This window comes from Nothobranchius furzeri, chromosome 18, assembly GCF_043380555.1.
Source record: "Nothobranchius furzeri strain GRZ-AD chromosome 18, NfurGRZ-RIMD1, whole genome shotgun sequence".
In the NCBI taxonomy this organism is placed as follows: Eukaryota; Metazoa; Chordata; class Actinopteri; order Cyprinodontiformes; family Nothobranchiidae; genus Nothobranchius; species Nothobranchius furzeri.
This window is the reverse complement of record NC_091758.1, coordinates 16,867,840-16,884,176: the sequence shown is the minus strand read 5'-3', so window position 1 is coordinate 16,884,176 and position 16,337 is coordinate 16,867,840. Positions and strand designations below refer to the sequence as shown.

Below are 16,337 nucleotides of genomic sequence, written 5' to 3'. Positions count from 1 at the left end.
ATCTCACTCATCGGAACCTCAAGAAATCACAAAGCTAACTGCTCACTCATAACCCAGCTTCACCAAACCCTTTCCCATCAGAACGGGCTCCAGTCCATTCCTAGGTAACATTCTCATACCCCTTGTCCCCTCATCTCCTCCATCTCTCTCACCCACCCCCCTTTTACCACATCCACTTTCAGGACAGGAAATTCTTCAAAGGATTCTTTACTAAAGTAAGTTTTTGGTTCTGTGTGTCTTAGTGTTTCTCTTAGCATTTTAATTATTGTTTCCTTCTCACACCTCACACTTTGATCACATGTGGCTGCTGGAGGAAGCACATGGACACAGACAGGGGAAATGTGTCTGAAGTGAGACCGACACCCTAGTGCATGTGTCTGGGGGGGGGGGGGGGGGCAAGCCAGGGTGGGGCACAGTGTGTGTTTGGGTCTGGATTTTCGGGCGTGCCTTCTCTCCCTTCAGCCCTGCTGCCATGAACCAAGAATGGAACATTGTGTGAATGAATATTTCCTTTTGATTGTTGGGTTTTGTTTTGTTCTAACCAATGGGATCATCACTTCCTGTTTGCGTCAGAGCACCAATTCTCACACCAACCTTCTTCACTTTGTCAGAATGTGTCTCCTTTTGTGTGACAGCTCTCAGAAAACAGCTCGTTTTAGTCACTCTCTCTCATTTACAGGTGTGTGTGTGTGTGCGTGCGTGCGTGCGTGCGTGTGTGTGACGAGCTTTTTATGAATAGGTACGATGGAACTGGGAAGTAATGAAGTAGGGTAGAGGAAAATAAGAGGTTGTGTTTAAGCTGCTGCTGTGTGTGCGTTTGCAGGCTGGGAAGAAGGCCGTGCGAGCTGTGTTGTGGGTGTCGGCAGACGGGCTTCGCGTTGTCGATGATAAAACGAAGGTAAAACATCTCGTCACTCGTCTTTAACAAGCTGATAAATATTCAGAAACACAAACTAAAATCATTAGTTCTTCAGCTCCAGATGTTAATGATTGAAAAGCTGCTCTAGTTCAGGTCTAATGACCTCCACTAGTCCTGATAGCAAGCCACACACAGTTCACCTGCAGAGCTGTTCATGGACGAACACTGACACCTGCTGGAAAACCCTGATAATGTTTCAGTTTGGTGGGCGTTAGCTGAGAGGGTCTCAAGTACACATTTAGATATTACTGACTTTAATTTTCTGGCTCATTAGTTTAATGTTTAGACAAATAGAAGATCTGTAAGGTAATGTATCTGATGGAGTGTAACTGTAATATCAGCTTACTGAGGTGTGTAAGAAATCTACTCGTTTTCTAAAGAGCAAAACTTCAGATGAAATAACTTTTAGAAATCAATTTTATCATAAGAATTTTGATACAGGTCCCCTCTGCACTGGGACTACGTAAGCTTTTACTTTCAGAAGGTCGCAATCGTGAGTTTCATCTTGAACAGTGACGCCATGAGATCCATCTTTGCAGATGAGTCGGTTATACGGCTCACACTCAAGCCTCTTGAGTTTGTAATGTGATGCATAAATGAGGGGAACTCCTCTTTGCAGGACCTTATTTTGGATCAGACGATAGAAAAGGTGTCGTTCTGCGCCCCGGACAGGAACTTTGAGAGAGCCTTCTCTTACATCTGCAGGGACGGCACCACGCGGCGCTGGATCTGCCACTGCTTCATGGCCATTAAAGACTCGGTAAGAACTCACCTTGGATGTTGGACTTTCTTTAGATTCTATGTTTATTCAATGAGCTCTCACACGGGAAAACGTTCCCTTGTTTGAATCTGCAACATTGTGGTCGCGATACTGCCGTCTGAAAGGCTTGTGTCGTTTCAGGGCGAGAGGCTCAGCCACGCTGTGGGTTGTGCATTCGCCGCGTGTCTGGAGCGGAAACAGAAACGGGAGAAGGAATGTGGTGTCACAGCAACCTTTGATGCAAACCGAACCACTTTCACTCGGGAGGGCTCATTTCGCATTACTACGGCAACAGAGGCTGCTGAACGAGAAGAAGTCATGAGACAGTTGCAGGATGCTAAAAAGGGTCAGTATTAAAAAAGCCGACGTTTGAACTTCTGGACTGATTAAGTGACATCAGTGTGTGGCTGATTGTATAAACTTCTGCCTGGACATCATCATCCACACTAGAACCGTGAGGGTCTTCCCCAACAACAAACCCTGGATCACCTCTGACCTGAAGGAACTGCTGAACAAGAACAAGAGAGTTATTGAAGTTTACCAAAGCAGGATACAGGAAACATCTGTGGTCAAGATGAAGAACATTACTGGCTTCAAGCAGAAGGAAAGTCGCACTGATGGAAGTCTGAACAAAGCCAACAAACAGAACATGTTCTTTATTAGATTCAGTTCAGCATCTTCCTCTCCTGCCCCCAGACAACAGGACAGAGAAGACTGGATCCTTCAGTGTGTGCTGCCAGATGTTCCAGATCTTCTAAAGGTCTGTTGTGGAGAGTGTCATCTGTTCTGCTGTCATATACTGGGACAGCTGCGTCAGAACCTGTGGTTACAAAAAGCTGAACAAGCTGATTAAAACATTCGGTTCTGGGAACAAATCAGGAGCCCCTAGAGGTGGATGGACAAAGGAGGATGCTTCAGAACACGATGGACAACCCTGATCGTCCTCTCCTCAAGACAGTAATTCAGCAACTGGGTGTCTTCAGTCTGAGGCTTCTTCATATCTGCTGCAACTAAGAAGACCCTTCCTGCCTACAGCTAGAACAGAGACACTGAGAAACCCTACCCATGTGTTACTACAACGTTTTAATAAATTAGTTTTGAATTGGGAGAAAAGGGCCGGATGACATTTCTATACTGGTCACTCCTGGTGTGTTTCATTTAGATAATCGCTCCCTTCAAACATCTCATTTTGCTGATTTTGTACAAAAATGGACTCAAAGCTTTTAAAGAGACATCCATCCATTTCTTAGGCTCATTCTCGCTCTTCTGTCTTTACAGCAGAAACAGACATGATGGCCGCAAACCTGGTCAACAGTGTGACAAACGCCACTGGTCACCAGCCAGGAAGCTGCCCATCTCCCTCGTCCTCCCCGCCTCTCTCAGTGACCGCTCTCGGACCTCAGGTGATACCCCGTAGACACGCACCGGTCGAGGCTCTCGCCCGGCAGGGCTCCTTCAGAGGCTTCCCTGCCCTCAGCCAGAAAACGTCGCCTTTTAAAAGACAGCTGTCACTGCGGATGAACGAGCTGCCCTCCACCATGCAGCGCAAGTCTGATTTCCCCATGAAAAATACAGGTTAGTAAAGACTAAAGTCATGACTGTGGGAAGAAATAACTTCTCACTGGTTTAGTTTGAGCTTTGGCCTTACGACATGTGAGCAGTCTGGCAGCATTAGCACTCAGACGCCATGCTGGTTGTTTTTTGTCCTGGGAACGATTCAGACCTGAACTGAACAAACCAGTCAGTTGATGACTCATCCTATTTTAAAGGTGTGAAGCACTCATTAGATCAACACATTTGCAGTGGTCTCTAGTAGGAATGAAGCACACACGGATTATTCAGCTGGAGGAGAAAGTAGCTTCACGCGACAGGATTTGGAGTCTTATTTCCTGATATGTGGCCATATCTCCTCTGACTGGCTAACTGCAACACGACTCTACCACTGGCTCTGTTTCCTCTGCAAAGTTAATGTTTTATCTTCACCAATAACACAAGCCTGAAGGAGTTCTGCTCTGTGGTGGAGTTGCTAATGCTCACAGTTAGCTTCTACTAGCCTAGACGTTCTCTGCTGTTTCCTGGACTCTAAACCAACAACAGCCTTCCCCGTTGTGAGTTCATATGGGTGAGTCCATGAATGTTAAGTGACAGTGTGACGTAGGGCAGCTCAATTAATCTAAACACAATTACGATCTGAGTTTTGAATGATTATAAAAACAAAACGAGCCGATTATTTGCTTCTCCCACTTGCGCTGCCCCAAGTTGCAAATGAAGCGCTCCTCCCACAGTGTTGCCAACTTGGCGACTTTGACGCTATTTCCAACAGCTTTTCAGACCCCCTTCTTGACTTTTTAAATCTTAAAAGTACCTGGCGAACACCTCAGAAACATCTCTGGTAACCCTTAGCTACTTTCTGGATAACTGTCGTCGACATTTCCTGCTGCAGGTTAGCTAAACACTCCGCCTGCGCTCCGGACCGTTCTTCACAACATTAGGAAAGGGAATGATGTAGTGATGTGTTGGTCGCTAAAGAAACGGCTCTCGGAGCCGGCTCCCTGTTGGAGTAACCAGAGTGAGTGACACACACACCGCTCCTGCGGACTCCTGAGCCACTAAAAACGGCTAAATGTGCACGTGCGGCGCGCTAAACACACGTGCAGCTTGCCCCGATTGATGAGACTGGGTTGGGGGGTGGGGGGTGCAGCTGTGGTTGGGACAATTATTACATTTACTAATGGACGACTTGTAAATACATAGTTTATAAATAAGGTAGAAATAACTTCCTCACTCTGATAAATAATAACTAATCTCTCTGAGGACACGGTGCTAGTGCACTCTCCTACAGCACCTTGACATGACTCAATAAATGTTAGGCAACATTTTGTGAACATCAATTTATTTGCATTTATTTGTTATAAATGCCACTGTATAATTCTTGCTGTCAGTATTTGCAAGATATTGGTATTTGGGTCTGTACTGGTTAGACTTAAATGAGTTAAACCAAGGTCTATAGCCCTTGGGTCATAAACTATGAGCTATAAGCATATTGGTCTTTTTATACTGGGAATCAGGAGTTATTTTAGTGATCATCTTGTTTCTTATTTATTTTTGTCCTGATTGTGCCCTGAGCAGTTTTATGACTGAATAAAAACAAATAAAATCAATATTAATTGAAAAATCGTCCTAAATAATCGAGATCTCAATTTCAGTCACCATAATTGGGATTATTATTTTTGCCATAATCGAGCAGCCCTAGTGTGACGTAGATCTGTCAGTATTTTCTAATCCTAGAGCTTTACTGTCTATTTTCTATCAGAAGCTACTGCAGCTGATAGGTGTAGGAGACTTTTTTCATGTTCAGCCTGCATGAAAATCTCAGTGACTGATTATAATCAGAAATAATCAGTATAAAATGTTTTACAGCATTCCACACCTTTAATAGTAATGTAAATATATAAAGTTATTGTACAAAGCTCACTTTGTAAAAATTTGATCTCTTTCCAATTAATGTAACTGTTAACCTTTGGTCTCCTGAAAGACATGCTAGTTTGTAGTATTTGTATTTTACAGACTACGCTGCTGCTATTAGAGTAGAGAAAAGCTGCTACGGGAGCCTGGAGGTTCCAACAAGAAGCCTGGGAATAAAAATGAGATTTTTTCCGGAGTGTTGGTTTTCTATTTCAAGAGAAATTGAACAATGCTGCTGGACCCCTCAAAGTGTGGGAGGTTTTTTTTTTGTTTGTTTGTTTTTAGATTTTTTTTTTTATATACGAGCTTCATGCGCCTCCAGTATGTTTTGCCCTTGTTCTGCCCCTTATTAAAACAACACATACATTTAGCTTACAAATGGAGAGGAAGTGCACATTATACTCAAAGCAATTATTTACTCACCTTTTCTTCTCTTTCCTCCTGCAGTCCCAGAGGTAGAAGGAGAAGGTGACAGCATTAGCTCACTGTGTACTCAGATCACCTCAGCATTCAGCGGACTCCCAGAGGACCCTTTTACCTCAGCTCCAATGCCCAAACCGGCGTCATCGCCACAGTCTCCGGTGGCTTCAGGTAAAGTCCTTGGTTTTTAGAGCTCCACTCAGTGTGTTGCATGAGCGACTCGCCTCACCCTCAGGTTTTAAAGATGCCGTTTAAGTTTAACCTGCATGGCAGCGTCTAACTAGCCAGCAGACTCGAACTAGTGTCTGTCTGTTCTTTGCTTTAGTGAACGGCACATTGCCTTCCTTCTCTGTTGCTGCTAACCCTCCAGTCCTGCCTCCTGCTTTCCCCGCTCGAGACACTAACCCCTGGGCCAAGAGCCCAGGAGGGGCCCCGCCCTCAGCGCAGCCAGGTAAGCAAACGTTTCAGAGCCTGTTCTCATTTCAGCCCTGGCTGTCACACCACAGACAGGTGAGAACCTAACATCAGACAGCAGCAGACATCCAGAGAAGACCATTGTGTCTGAAGCGTTTTTAAAACTAGAACATGCAAAGCGAACTACTGGAGAGTTCAGCTTTAGCTCTGAGCTGTGACAAATAGGAGGTGTAAAGTGAGTTAGTTCCCACCTGCAGCACTGAAGCTCTTGCTAACCCATTAATCGTCTGTTCCTGTGAAACTCTTCCTGCAGCTTTACAAAAACACATTTGAAACAGGCAGCTCCGTAGGAAATACTGTGTGGTGGTATGATTTACTTTGGTGTATTTTTTTTATCTGACAGAAAAAAATTGCTAACAACCTGAAAATGGTTCCTTGTTCACAGTAATAAGGTTTAGGGTATAATCTGAGGAGCTTCTTAATCCCACCCATGTTTTCCAATGAGGAACCAGAGCTGCTGGACAAATGTATGGATCGACCACTCTCGAGTGCAGGTTGCTGAGGTAGCTGCGTCTGTGCAGGGAAATGAAATCCGTCGGGGTGTCTCGAGGTTGTAAGACTGTCTTATTAACACACACCTGCAACGTTTAGGAGACACTAAGGTCGGTGCCTGTGGAGTGGCAGATGGGAGTTGTGGTCCCCATTTGTATGAAAGGAGGCTAGAGTGTGCCTTACATCTATTGGAGGATCACCTGTACAGGTCTACGCCAAGGTCCTGGGGAGGTCTGGTTGATGGCTCAACCTTGGATTGAGGAGGAGCAATGTGGCTTTTGTGTTGACGTGGGACCGTGAACCAAGCCTTTACCCTGGCTAGGATGATGGCGGGGGTGAGGGAGTTTGCCTAACTGCAATCGTAGCTTTCTGTTAAAAGCCACCTAATCTCTATAAACACCTGTGCTTGGTGAGATTTGGACTTGGCCAACTGAGCTGCTTGGATGAAGGTCAGCACCTCCAATTCCATGCTCATGGTTCTTGAGCACAAAAAGGTGGATTGCCAACTCCAGATCGGAGAAGTCCGGCCTAAAGTGGAGGAGTTTGAGTGTCTCTGTGGGGTGGCTGGGCTCATCCTTAGATGGGGTGAGGAGCTCAGACATTTGGGACAGTCTCAGAGGACAGCCGCTGCTCTTCAGTGTTCATAGGAGCCACCTGAGGTGGTTCTGGCGTCAGGTCAGGATGTCTCCCAGGGGAGGTGTTTCAGGCATGTCCTGCTGGCAGAAGGGCCCCGGGTACCAAGACACATTGGAGGGATCATGGTCAGCACCTGTGGATCTCACTGGTAGATCTGGTGGAGGTTGCTGGGGAGAGGGCTGTTCGGCTGCTCCCCTCACCACCAAGCTGCAGAACGGTTTCCTCTTTTAATCTCTGCCTTAGCACTTTGGTAATACGGGTAGATCATTTCATTTGGCAAGGCTCAATAGGAAGATAGCAGCTGTAAACAATTGTGACCACAGCATCGCCAAAAGAAAAATGGCAGAAAAAGTTGCAAAATGTGCGTAGCCCTTAACCCCCCCCCCGTTCCCATATGTCATTGTTGTGTCATCGTTATTCCGTCTGCCTCATGTGACAAACACTTCCTTCTGATCAATACTAACATCTAACAGGACACTCGGGACTCATGTTTGTTCCTTCTCCCAACAGGTACCGACTGGCCATCAGCTGCACCTGTCATAGTCGTGCCCCCTCCATCTTCTGCAGCCATGACCTCGCACAAACGCACGCCATCAGAAGCAGACCGCTGGTTAGACGAAGTCTCCAAGTCTGTCCGAGTTCCACATCCCAACTCCATCATTGCAGGACCCGCTCCCCTTTCCCAGCCCTTCACTTCCCCGGTACAGATCCCTGTAGCTGTGGTTCCTTCTGGTCCCCCTGTTGCCTTCCTGCCTCCTGTCCCCCCCGCTATACCCTTGTTGCCCCCTCGCCAGCCTGCATTGCCGGTTCAGGCGCCATCTTCCTACCCGATGACCAACGGGCTGCCATTTCCTCAGCCCAGTGTGCCCGTGTTTGGTATCACTCCTTCGCAGATGGTGGCCAACGTGTTCGGGTCGGCCACGCCCCCCCAGTCGTTCCCCATCACAGCTTCCACGGCACCACAGCACGATGCACAGTTCACTGGTAATGTTGGTTCCTTCATGAAGCCTCCACAGTCCACAAAGATGAACCCCGTCCCCTTCCATCCTCACAATGGCAGCGCTACCTTTAACGGCGCCGACAACTGGGCCGCCCCATCTCAGATCCCACCCCCCTCCCCGTCTGCCCAGTCTGCACCACCGAAGCAGGAAGATGCTTTTGAGGCCCAGTGGGCAGCTCTGGAGAGCCGTTCACAACAGCGCACCACACCCTCCCCCACAAACCCCTTCTCAACCGAGCTGCAGAAGACCTTTGAGATCCAGCTCTGAGGACTGGAATCAGGAAAGACTAGACGACAGGTTGGTAAAGACTAAAAGATACATGGGAGAGTCATCCTGCTCCCTTCTGGTTTAGATGGACAACCTCAGGTGGGAGGACAGGTGAACAGCCGGTGAACCATCCGGGAGAGTAACTCTTCCGTGGGAAACACAAAAAGAGAGGAAAGCTGATTGCTGTCAGCGGGAGTGCAGCTCCTCGGGCGTTTCGTTTGCACTGCTCATGTTGTTTTGTTCGTACCGTGGAGGTCATCATCACCCTGTGGAGAATCCAGGCTGATCCCCAGCCAGCCTTCACCTGGCCAGGCACCCTGGAACCCCCCCTCCCACCTCTGATGGTGGGTCGTGACCTTCCTCACCTGGCTAAGGAACCCCTCAGCACTGAGACGACTGGACTTCCAGATGAGACATTCTCATTTAGGATGTCTCAGTCGTGAGAACAGAGTGAGATGATGCCAAATCTTTATTTTTATGCATTAAGTATATTTTAAATAGCTTTGGAATTGACAGAAGAGTTGTAAGTAATCTTGCCAAAGGCAAAGGCTAGCTTAGATGAAACGAGTTTATGTTTATGTAAACAAGAAACGATCGTATATATTATACATGAATATATAAATATATATATATATATATACATAAAAAGAATCTATACTGTACACACCACTCAGCAGTGCTAATTTTTAATGTGATGTAAAGAGATTTTGTGAAGGGACAGCTGCATTACTATTGTGTGTATTTTTAATTTTAGTTTTGAGAACAGCGTGTGTTCCATCCTGTGATTGGATGTGAACTTCCTCACAGTGAAATTGGGTTTCATTGCAGCAACAATCAGTGCAGACCTGGCAGTGGTGGTGGTGCCTACATGATTGCCTCTTTTGTCTGTGCTGCGTTTTTAGTAGTTTAGTACAAATCAGAACTTAACGTTTTACTATTTTTTTTCTTTTTTTTTTATAATCTTGTTTTTATATTATTTAACACATCTGGATGAACCGATACTGTTTCAAGACCTCTTGGGTTATTTTTAAGTACCTGATTAGTTTCATTTTTATTTTGCAAAAGCACTAAACTAGATCATTTGAGCTCACGGGTGATCTTGGCCAGCATGGCTTAGTCCGTTGTGGTGCTGCAGTAGCTGAGAAGCTGCATGCTGACCGGACTTCTGTTAGCGGGCCGTGGCTCCAGCCGGCAGCAGAGAACTGCAGGGAGAGAAAACGTGTCACACCTGTTTGGTTTCTCTCTGTTATGTTTTTATTTTACTTAATCAAACCTGTGAATATGATCTATTCTCCAATCATTTTTTTCCCATTTTGTAATTATTTCATTTCTTTATTCCAGTTTGTTGAAGAAAGTTGAAGCTAATAGATTCAATAAATTTATGGTGGTAGAAAAAAAGTGTAGTTCTTTTTAATTAATTTGATAATATGAGGAGTTTACACAAAGTGATGCTTTCATTATTTGTCTTTTTGAAAAATTTGATTTCAGCTCTTTAAATTAAAATATGCCTTGAATTTGTGTTTAGACAGGTCCATCTTAGAAAATAAAAGTATTGTGACAGTTTTTTTCCCCAAAACATTTTATCAAGTGAAACTCATACTAATTACATTCATTGCACATCGCGAAATATTTCAAGCCTTCATATCTTGTCATTTGGATGATTATAGCTTGTAGATGGGAAACTCCAAAATTCGGTGTCTCAGAACATTGTGTGTAGTAATTGCTAGATTAATTTTTATAAATATATTATTTGTAATAAATTCTTAATTACTGTTTATGAACTTTGGAACTTGTCTGGTTGTTCCGTCCGCCAGCAGAGGGCGCCAAACGGGAAGCTTTGTATTTAGCCCTCCGCCCAGCAGGCGGCGCTAGCCGGAAATCCGCCACACAATCGTATAAATGGAGCCCGAAGGACATGAAAAGGCGTAGCAAGCAGCTGTTCGTGTGCGAAAGTGATGCCGAGTAGGCTAGAAACGTTAAGGTAAGATAAAATGACTCGGAGGATTATTCTGAAGCCACTGTTTGACCGCTAGAATAGGAAGAAGCGACACGAGCTTTTAGCAAGTAGCTTAAACGGTTAGCTTTAGGCGCTAGCAAAGCTAACGTCAATTTAAACTCACTTGGAAGGAATTTAAAAGTATTTATCTACTTAGTATTTGTCATTGTCACCTAAATTTGAAGGAAAACTTTTTAAGGTTGTTCCGTTTATTTGAAACGTTCCTAGTTGGTCGCTTATTTGAAGTTAATGTGTTTTAGGTTAAAACACTACACATGTTTACGTTTCAAGTTTTAGTTCTCGCGTCCAAATATCCGATATACACGATTTTCCTTATCATCCTAGTCTTTATTTTTGCAGAATCATTAATGGCACATTTAAATCAGGTGTGTCAGAAGAACAGGTGCACAAGACCTGGTTCCGGTCAGATGAGATGGATTCAGGTTCTGAGATGAACTTCCGAGAATTTTAACGGGTTAAATTTGCCTGTTAAATCATGTATGCTCGAAACTACGATTTATTCATTTTAGATCAGATCGTTGATTTCAACACAGAGGATCTCAGCTTTTAGCATTTATTTTATCTTTTTCTTTTTAATCGTTTTTACTGCTATATTTGTGTTTTGTTGCTTTACATCATTCTAAGTTTTTTAAAAATAGATTTTCTTGTTTCATCCCAGCTGGGGAAGCTGACAACAATAGGTTAAAATCAATGGACAGAATATCAACAAGATTTTACTGAAGGGGGATAAAACACACTGTTAAAAGATGCTTCATTCATTAGCTCTTGAGGAGGTTGCGTAGGTACCAGGAGCAAGTGGCTGAAAGGATTTTCTCATCTGGTTGCCATGACGGAGCTGAAGCATCCTGGTAGAATCCAGTTTGGTGGAGATTCACTTTAATTGATTTACTTCACTTTTATTCCTGTATTTTTTTTTTCTGTATGCTTTTGTTACAGACCTGTCTGCCTCAGGGGTGGTAGAAAGCTAGATAGTTTAGCATTTTAGAAAACCGTCCATCTGGTATTAAGCAGAAGAGAACATGTCACTAAAATACAACATATATTTAAGTTTGGATGTTGTAGAATTGGACATCTTTTGTTAAAGTGTTATTACATCAAAGAGGGTGTTTTTCCTCCCAGCAGAGATGAACAGTGACCGTCAGGATCACAGAAACATTTGGATTCAAGCTCACTAACGAAAGGAAGGTACATCACAAACAAGCAGGGCATGTCTCCAGGAGTGTGTATGTGTGTGTCCCAACACCTGTCCTCCCCACTCCTCAGGTTTGAGTCTGTTTCGGGTCTGTTGGTCATGTCTCGAGGGCCCCTGACCGCCGTCATAACGACGGTTCTGGGAGCGGCTTTAGGAGGACTGCTCATCTGGCAGGTGTACCAGACTAAAAAGAAAAAGCCGCCTCCTCTGCAGAACATGGATCCTGATGAAGCTCCGTGTCCTGAGGAGCATGAGCTCACGGCTGTGGAGTACCAATACGAGGAGGAGCCACCTTGTCTTACTGAGAAAGATTTTAAAACCGTGGAGTGTCAGACCCCACAGGCACCCCCTCCGTTCCAGATCCCGTCTTTCGACCAACTGCTGGCGGTGAAACCGGTGATGGTGAGCTCTGAGGAGGAGTGGCAACAGATGTGGCCTCTGATGCAGAGGGAGTTGGTGGTTTTCCCTGTGCTGGGACTGGACTGTGAATGGGTAAAGACCGACGGAGTAAGAAATACCTTAAATGTTTTTATGTTTCAGAGGAAAGTAAACCTCTCCTCACCAGACTGGTCCAGTGGGGTATTCTGACCCGGCTGCTGTCTGTCCCACAGGTATCGGTGAAGGGCAGATCTTCGGCCGTGTCCCTGCTGCAGATGTCCTCCTACTCGGGTCTGTGCATCCTTGTGAGGCTGCTGGCGTTTCGCAGTGAGCAGCAGTCATTCCCTAACAGCTTGATCGATGTCCTCAGAGACCCCCATGTTTTAAAAGTTGGTGTTGGTTGCTATGACGACGGGAAGCGTCTGGCAAGTGACTATGGCCTGTCACTATCATGTACAGTGGACCTGCGTCATCTTGCTCTGAGACAGAGGTATGAGTCAGTTCAAATCTACTTAACCGCCAACTTATACCAGGTGTGTGAGCGGCGCGTTATGGCAGCGACAACCTCGGATATCCTGTATGGTTTCTTGTTAAACCTCTGGAAACTGTGGAGCTTAATGTGTTCTGGAAGCAGAAGCTAGAATGCCTCATGCCACGGCACATTCGCCTTAACCAAATTCTAGACTGTAACAGTTCCTGTTAGCTGCAGAGATCGCGTCGCTTCTGTAACGCACCGCAGAAGCATCCAGTCTCATTCTTAAGACAATGGTTAAGAGCCTGGTCCAAGTCCTCTTGTCCTGCTCTCAGACAGTCTCCTGTGAGTAATGGCCTCAGTCTGAAGTCCCTGGCTGCAGATCTACTGAATGTTTCTCTGGATAAATCTATGGAGTTGCGCTGTAGTGACTGGGAGGCAGACCAGTTGACACTAGAGCAGGTGATGGGTTCTACTTCTCATGTTTAATTTTAGAGACACTCTGCTGTACCCCCTTCTCTGACTCTTACCTCTGCTTTGTTTAGATGACTTACGCTGCCAGAGATGCTCAGGTCTCCATTGCTCTCTTCCTCCGTCTCCTCGGCCTCTGGTCTGAAGCCGGTCCCGTCTCCACCAGCAGGAGCTCCTACCTGGAGCTGGTCTCTTGCTGCCAGGGCCTGGTGGACGTCCCGTTTAGGGGCAGAGGATACAGAGACATCAAACCCAGTGAGGGAGAGAAGAGGAGAGAACGGAAGATGGCGGCGTGTGAAAGCCCAGAGTCTGGAGATCAGCAAGTCCCAGACCCTCGGAAGAACAAGAGGAAACCACTGGGTGTTGGTTATTCTGCCAGGTGAGGACGGAGCCGCGGGAGAGGAACCGGTGTAATCTGCTGACGGACGCTGATCTAAACTCTTTATTTACAGGAAGTCTCCTCTCTACGATAACTGCTTCCTGTACGCTCCTGATGGTCAGCCTCTCTGTACCTGCGACAAGAAGAAAGCCAAATGGTACCTGGATAAAGGGATCGGAGGTAGGCGGGTTTTTCAGCTCAAGCACAACGGATTCACTCCGACGTCCGTGTTGGATTCTGAATGTTTTGATAACATTTTACAGAAAGCTGTTAGAAAACTACTGAAAACACAAACGTACTGATGTGAAAATCGCTCATCAGGAGAGAAGGCAGCAGCAGGAACTCGCCTGAGTCATGGGGAGGAGCCAGTGCTGCCTGTCCTAGTGCATTCTGGGACTAGTAGTTTTATTGTGGTTTCTACAGCTGATGGGGCAGCTTTAGGCCCGCGGGTCTTGAGTTGGCTCTCAGCTGTTTTCTGAAGTAGTATAAATTTCCTCTCCAGTCATCCTAAACTCTAAAAGCCCCGCCCCTCGTGTCCGACCGCGCTCGTGTACGCTCTGGCTTGGTTTTGTGATGATTGAATCTTTATCCTGGTGAGTGCTTCTGCTCCGCTCACACGTCCTGAACCATCAAACCTCGTTTCTGGTGTGTTGTGCCTCAGAGCTTCAGAGTGAAGATCCTTTCATCGTGCGACTCCTGTTTGAACCTTCAGGACGTCCCGACTCCCAGCAGGACTACTATCTGACCGCCAAGGAGAACCTGTGTGTCGTCTGTGGCAAAGCAGACTCCTACATCAGGTCTTGCTGCTCTGCTCCATCAGAATATTTCAGCATATAAACACGGAACCTAAAAGGATCTGCTTTTGATTCTGCAGGAAGAACATTGTTCCACACGAATACAGACGACATTTTCCCATTGAGATGAAGGACCACAATTCCCACGACATCCTGCTGCTCTGCACCAGCTGCCATGCTGCATCCAACGTGCATGACGGTTTCCTCAAACAGCAGCTGGCTGAGGAATTCGCCGCCCCTCAGGGCTGCGAGGAGGGAGTTCGGCTGCTGGAGGACTCAGACCGCCGGCGTGTCCGTTCTGCTGCGCGAGCGCTGCTCAGCGCTAGGGAAGGGCTACCGGAGCAGAGACGGGAGGAGCTGCAGGCGCTGATCAGAAACTTCCTGAACATGAACAAGGAGCAGCAGCTGACTGACGAGGTGCTGCAGCAGGCGGCCGGCCTGGAGACGAGGTCAGACTCTCCTCTCGTTAAAATCAGCCTGATCCATGAGACGGACTCGTTACAGGAAACGTCACATCCTTCGAGCTTTTATTTGTTAATTGTGATGGTTATGGCTTACAGCTCATGAAAACTCCACATTCAAAACCTCAGTTAGAAAATTGTGAAAAGATTTAATATTCCAGACCCAAAGTGTCCGATCAGCTAACTAATCCAGAACACCTTCGGGGGTTCCTGAGACTTTAGATGGTCTCTCAGTCTAAGTAAATGTACATTTGCATCATATTATTTTTCCAGTTTCACCTGCAAATGCACTCAACAGGAACCCAGTGGCTCTTCAAAATAAGAGCATCAAACAACCCCTGACATGTTACCATCTGTGTAGTCCATCCTTGAATGACGAAGTGGTATGGATGTCTAGCTGTGTATTCTGAGTGAAAACAACTAAGACCTGTTATCTGATTCTATGGACACACACACACACACACGATAGTGAAGGGATGAAACTATCCACATGTTCCAGTCTGCTGTTCTGCATCTGCCTGGCAGGCTTTCACCACGTTGACCTGCAGAATCCTGTAGCTGTAACCCGCTGACTCTGCTGCAGACATCTACGTGGAGCGAGGCATTAACTCTGCGTTGGTCTCTCTGCAGGATCCTGAACGAGGCCTACATACCTCATGGTCTGAAGGTGGTTCGTGCTCATGCTGAACAGGGTTTGCAGGGCCTGATGGACCTGGAGCGGCGCTGGAGGCAGCACTTCCTGAACACCATGCAGCCTCGCCACCTGCCTCCTCTCTGGTCCGTCGACCACAATCACAGCAAGTTCCTCCGCAAATACGGAGAGGACCTGCCCATCAAGCTCAACTGACTCCTCGTCTGGTTCGACAAAGTTCCATTGAAACTTCAAACCAACACACAACAACGTCCAACCCAGTTTCTGTTTGCGTCTTTTTGCAAGGAAAGATTCTTAAATCTGGAATGACATTTCTCCAGAATGTGGGAATCATCAATTTCTCACTCTGGGAAGAACTGAACATTTGGGCTGGTTCTACCTTTGGAGCATCATGAGGAACGACTGCACATCAAATAATTTTTTAATCTTTAGGAGAACTATTTATGAAGTAAGTTTAGATTACCGGTTCCAGACTGATTTTTAAGGCTGCTCTTAGTCTCCGTTTCTGCTGCAGGTTTGCAGCGGAACGTCAGTCTGCTGGAGGGTTTTCAGTCGGATTAGGAGTTATCTGCTGCTCTGCCTGTTTTGTTTTTTTCACTCCAAGTGTTTCCCAGAAACATCTCGATCAAACTCCATCTTTGCCCCTTTTTTCTAAAAGATGAGCTGGTGGTTGAGATGCGTCTGGGTGGGGGTGAGCAGCGTTGGTTTATGTAACCGGACCGTTTCATCTGGACGTTTCCGTTCTGCTGCCGTTGTTCCGGAAGGTCGGGACATCTTCATGGATCATGTTTTAATGTTCCTCTTCATCCCAACTGAAGGAGACACCGTGGCGGCGAGAGGAAACGTTGCTTCAACTCAACACCGTTTTTCCCAGACGTCATGTGACATCACACAATTCCTACAGCGAAGTACTTGTGCCAACAGTAACGCTGAAGCCCGTTCCATGCAGAGTTAAGACTTTACAAAAGATACTTTAAATTATAAAATCAGCTGCTTCAAGTGGAAACGTGTTTTTCCAAAACGGAATTAAAGATAAAAGAATAAATGTTTGTATTAAAATCAACTTGTTGGAGAATAATTCGCACAC

The 16,337-nt window shown here is 46.0% G+C and overlaps 2 protein-coding genes across 15 annotated transcripts in view; both read left to right on the top strand.

Moving 5' to 3' along the window:
• numb (NUMB endocytic adaptor protein) overlaps positions 1–9,437 on the top strand; it is a 69,240-nt gene extending 59,803 nt beyond the window's left edge. For 6 of the 12 annotated variants that reach the window (XM_054741880.2, XM_054741881.2, XM_054741876.2 and 3 more), the window contains 8 exons: positions 183–215; positions 824–898; positions 1,539–1,679; positions 1,821–2,025; positions 2,958–3,254; positions 5,592–5,735; positions 5,890–6,015; positions 7,677–9,437. In XM_054741880.2, coding sequence (XP_054597855.2) covers positions 183–215; positions 824–898; positions 1,539–1,679; positions 1,821–2,025; positions 2,958–3,254; positions 5,592–5,735; positions 5,890–6,015; positions 7,677–8,434 — 1,779 coding nt within the window. In that variant the 3' untranslated portion in view covers positions 8,435–9,437. The remainder of the gene's footprint in view (positions 1–182; positions 216–823; positions 899–1,538; positions 1,680–1,820; positions 2,026–2,957; positions 3,255–5,591; positions 5,736–5,889; positions 6,016–7,676) is intronic. The other 6 variants (XM_015969326.3, XM_054741883.2, XM_054741882.2 and 3 more) reach the window with 5 other exon arrangements.
• Positions 9,438–10,304: 867 nt separating this feature from the next.
• exd2 (exonuclease 3'-5' domain containing 2) lies at positions 10,305–16,313 on the top strand. Of its 3 annotated transcripts, none has more exons than XM_015969333.3 (10): positions 10,305–10,415; positions 11,574–11,636; positions 11,715–12,135; positions 12,255–12,511; positions 12,829–12,955; positions 13,039–13,343; positions 13,417–13,523; positions 14,005–14,140; positions 14,218–14,586; positions 15,229–16,313. In XM_015969333.3, the coding sequence occupies exons 3-10, from the start codon at positions 11,743–11,745 to the stop codon at positions 15,443–15,445; spliced, it is 1,911 nt and encodes a 636-aa protein (XP_015824819.1). In that variant the 5' UTR covers positions 10,305–10,415; positions 11,574–11,636; positions 11,715–11,742; the 3' UTR covers positions 15,446–16,313. The 3 variants fall into 3 exon arrangements, with proteins under 3 accessions (XP_015824819.1, XP_015824817.1, XP_015824818.1); XM_015969331.3 differs by having other exon boundaries at positions 11,715–12,150; XM_015969332.3 differs by having other exon boundaries at positions 11,571–11,636; positions 11,715–12,150.
• Positions 16,314–16,337: the final 24 nt, after the last annotated feature.

Coding starts and splice junctions, on each gene's coding strand:
- exd2 (XM_015969331.3), top strand. CDS start 11,743: ATGTCTCGAGGGCCCCTGACCGCCGTCATAACGACGGTTCTGGGAGCG. Junction 13,344..13,416: donor GGTGTTGGTTATTCTGCCAG/GTGAGGACGGAG, acceptor CTTTATTTACAG/GAAGTCTCCTCTCTACGATA. Junction 14,587..15,228: donor GCGGCCGGCCTGGAGACGAG/GTCAGACTCTCC, acceptor GTCTCTCTGCAG/GATCCTGAACGAGGCCTACA.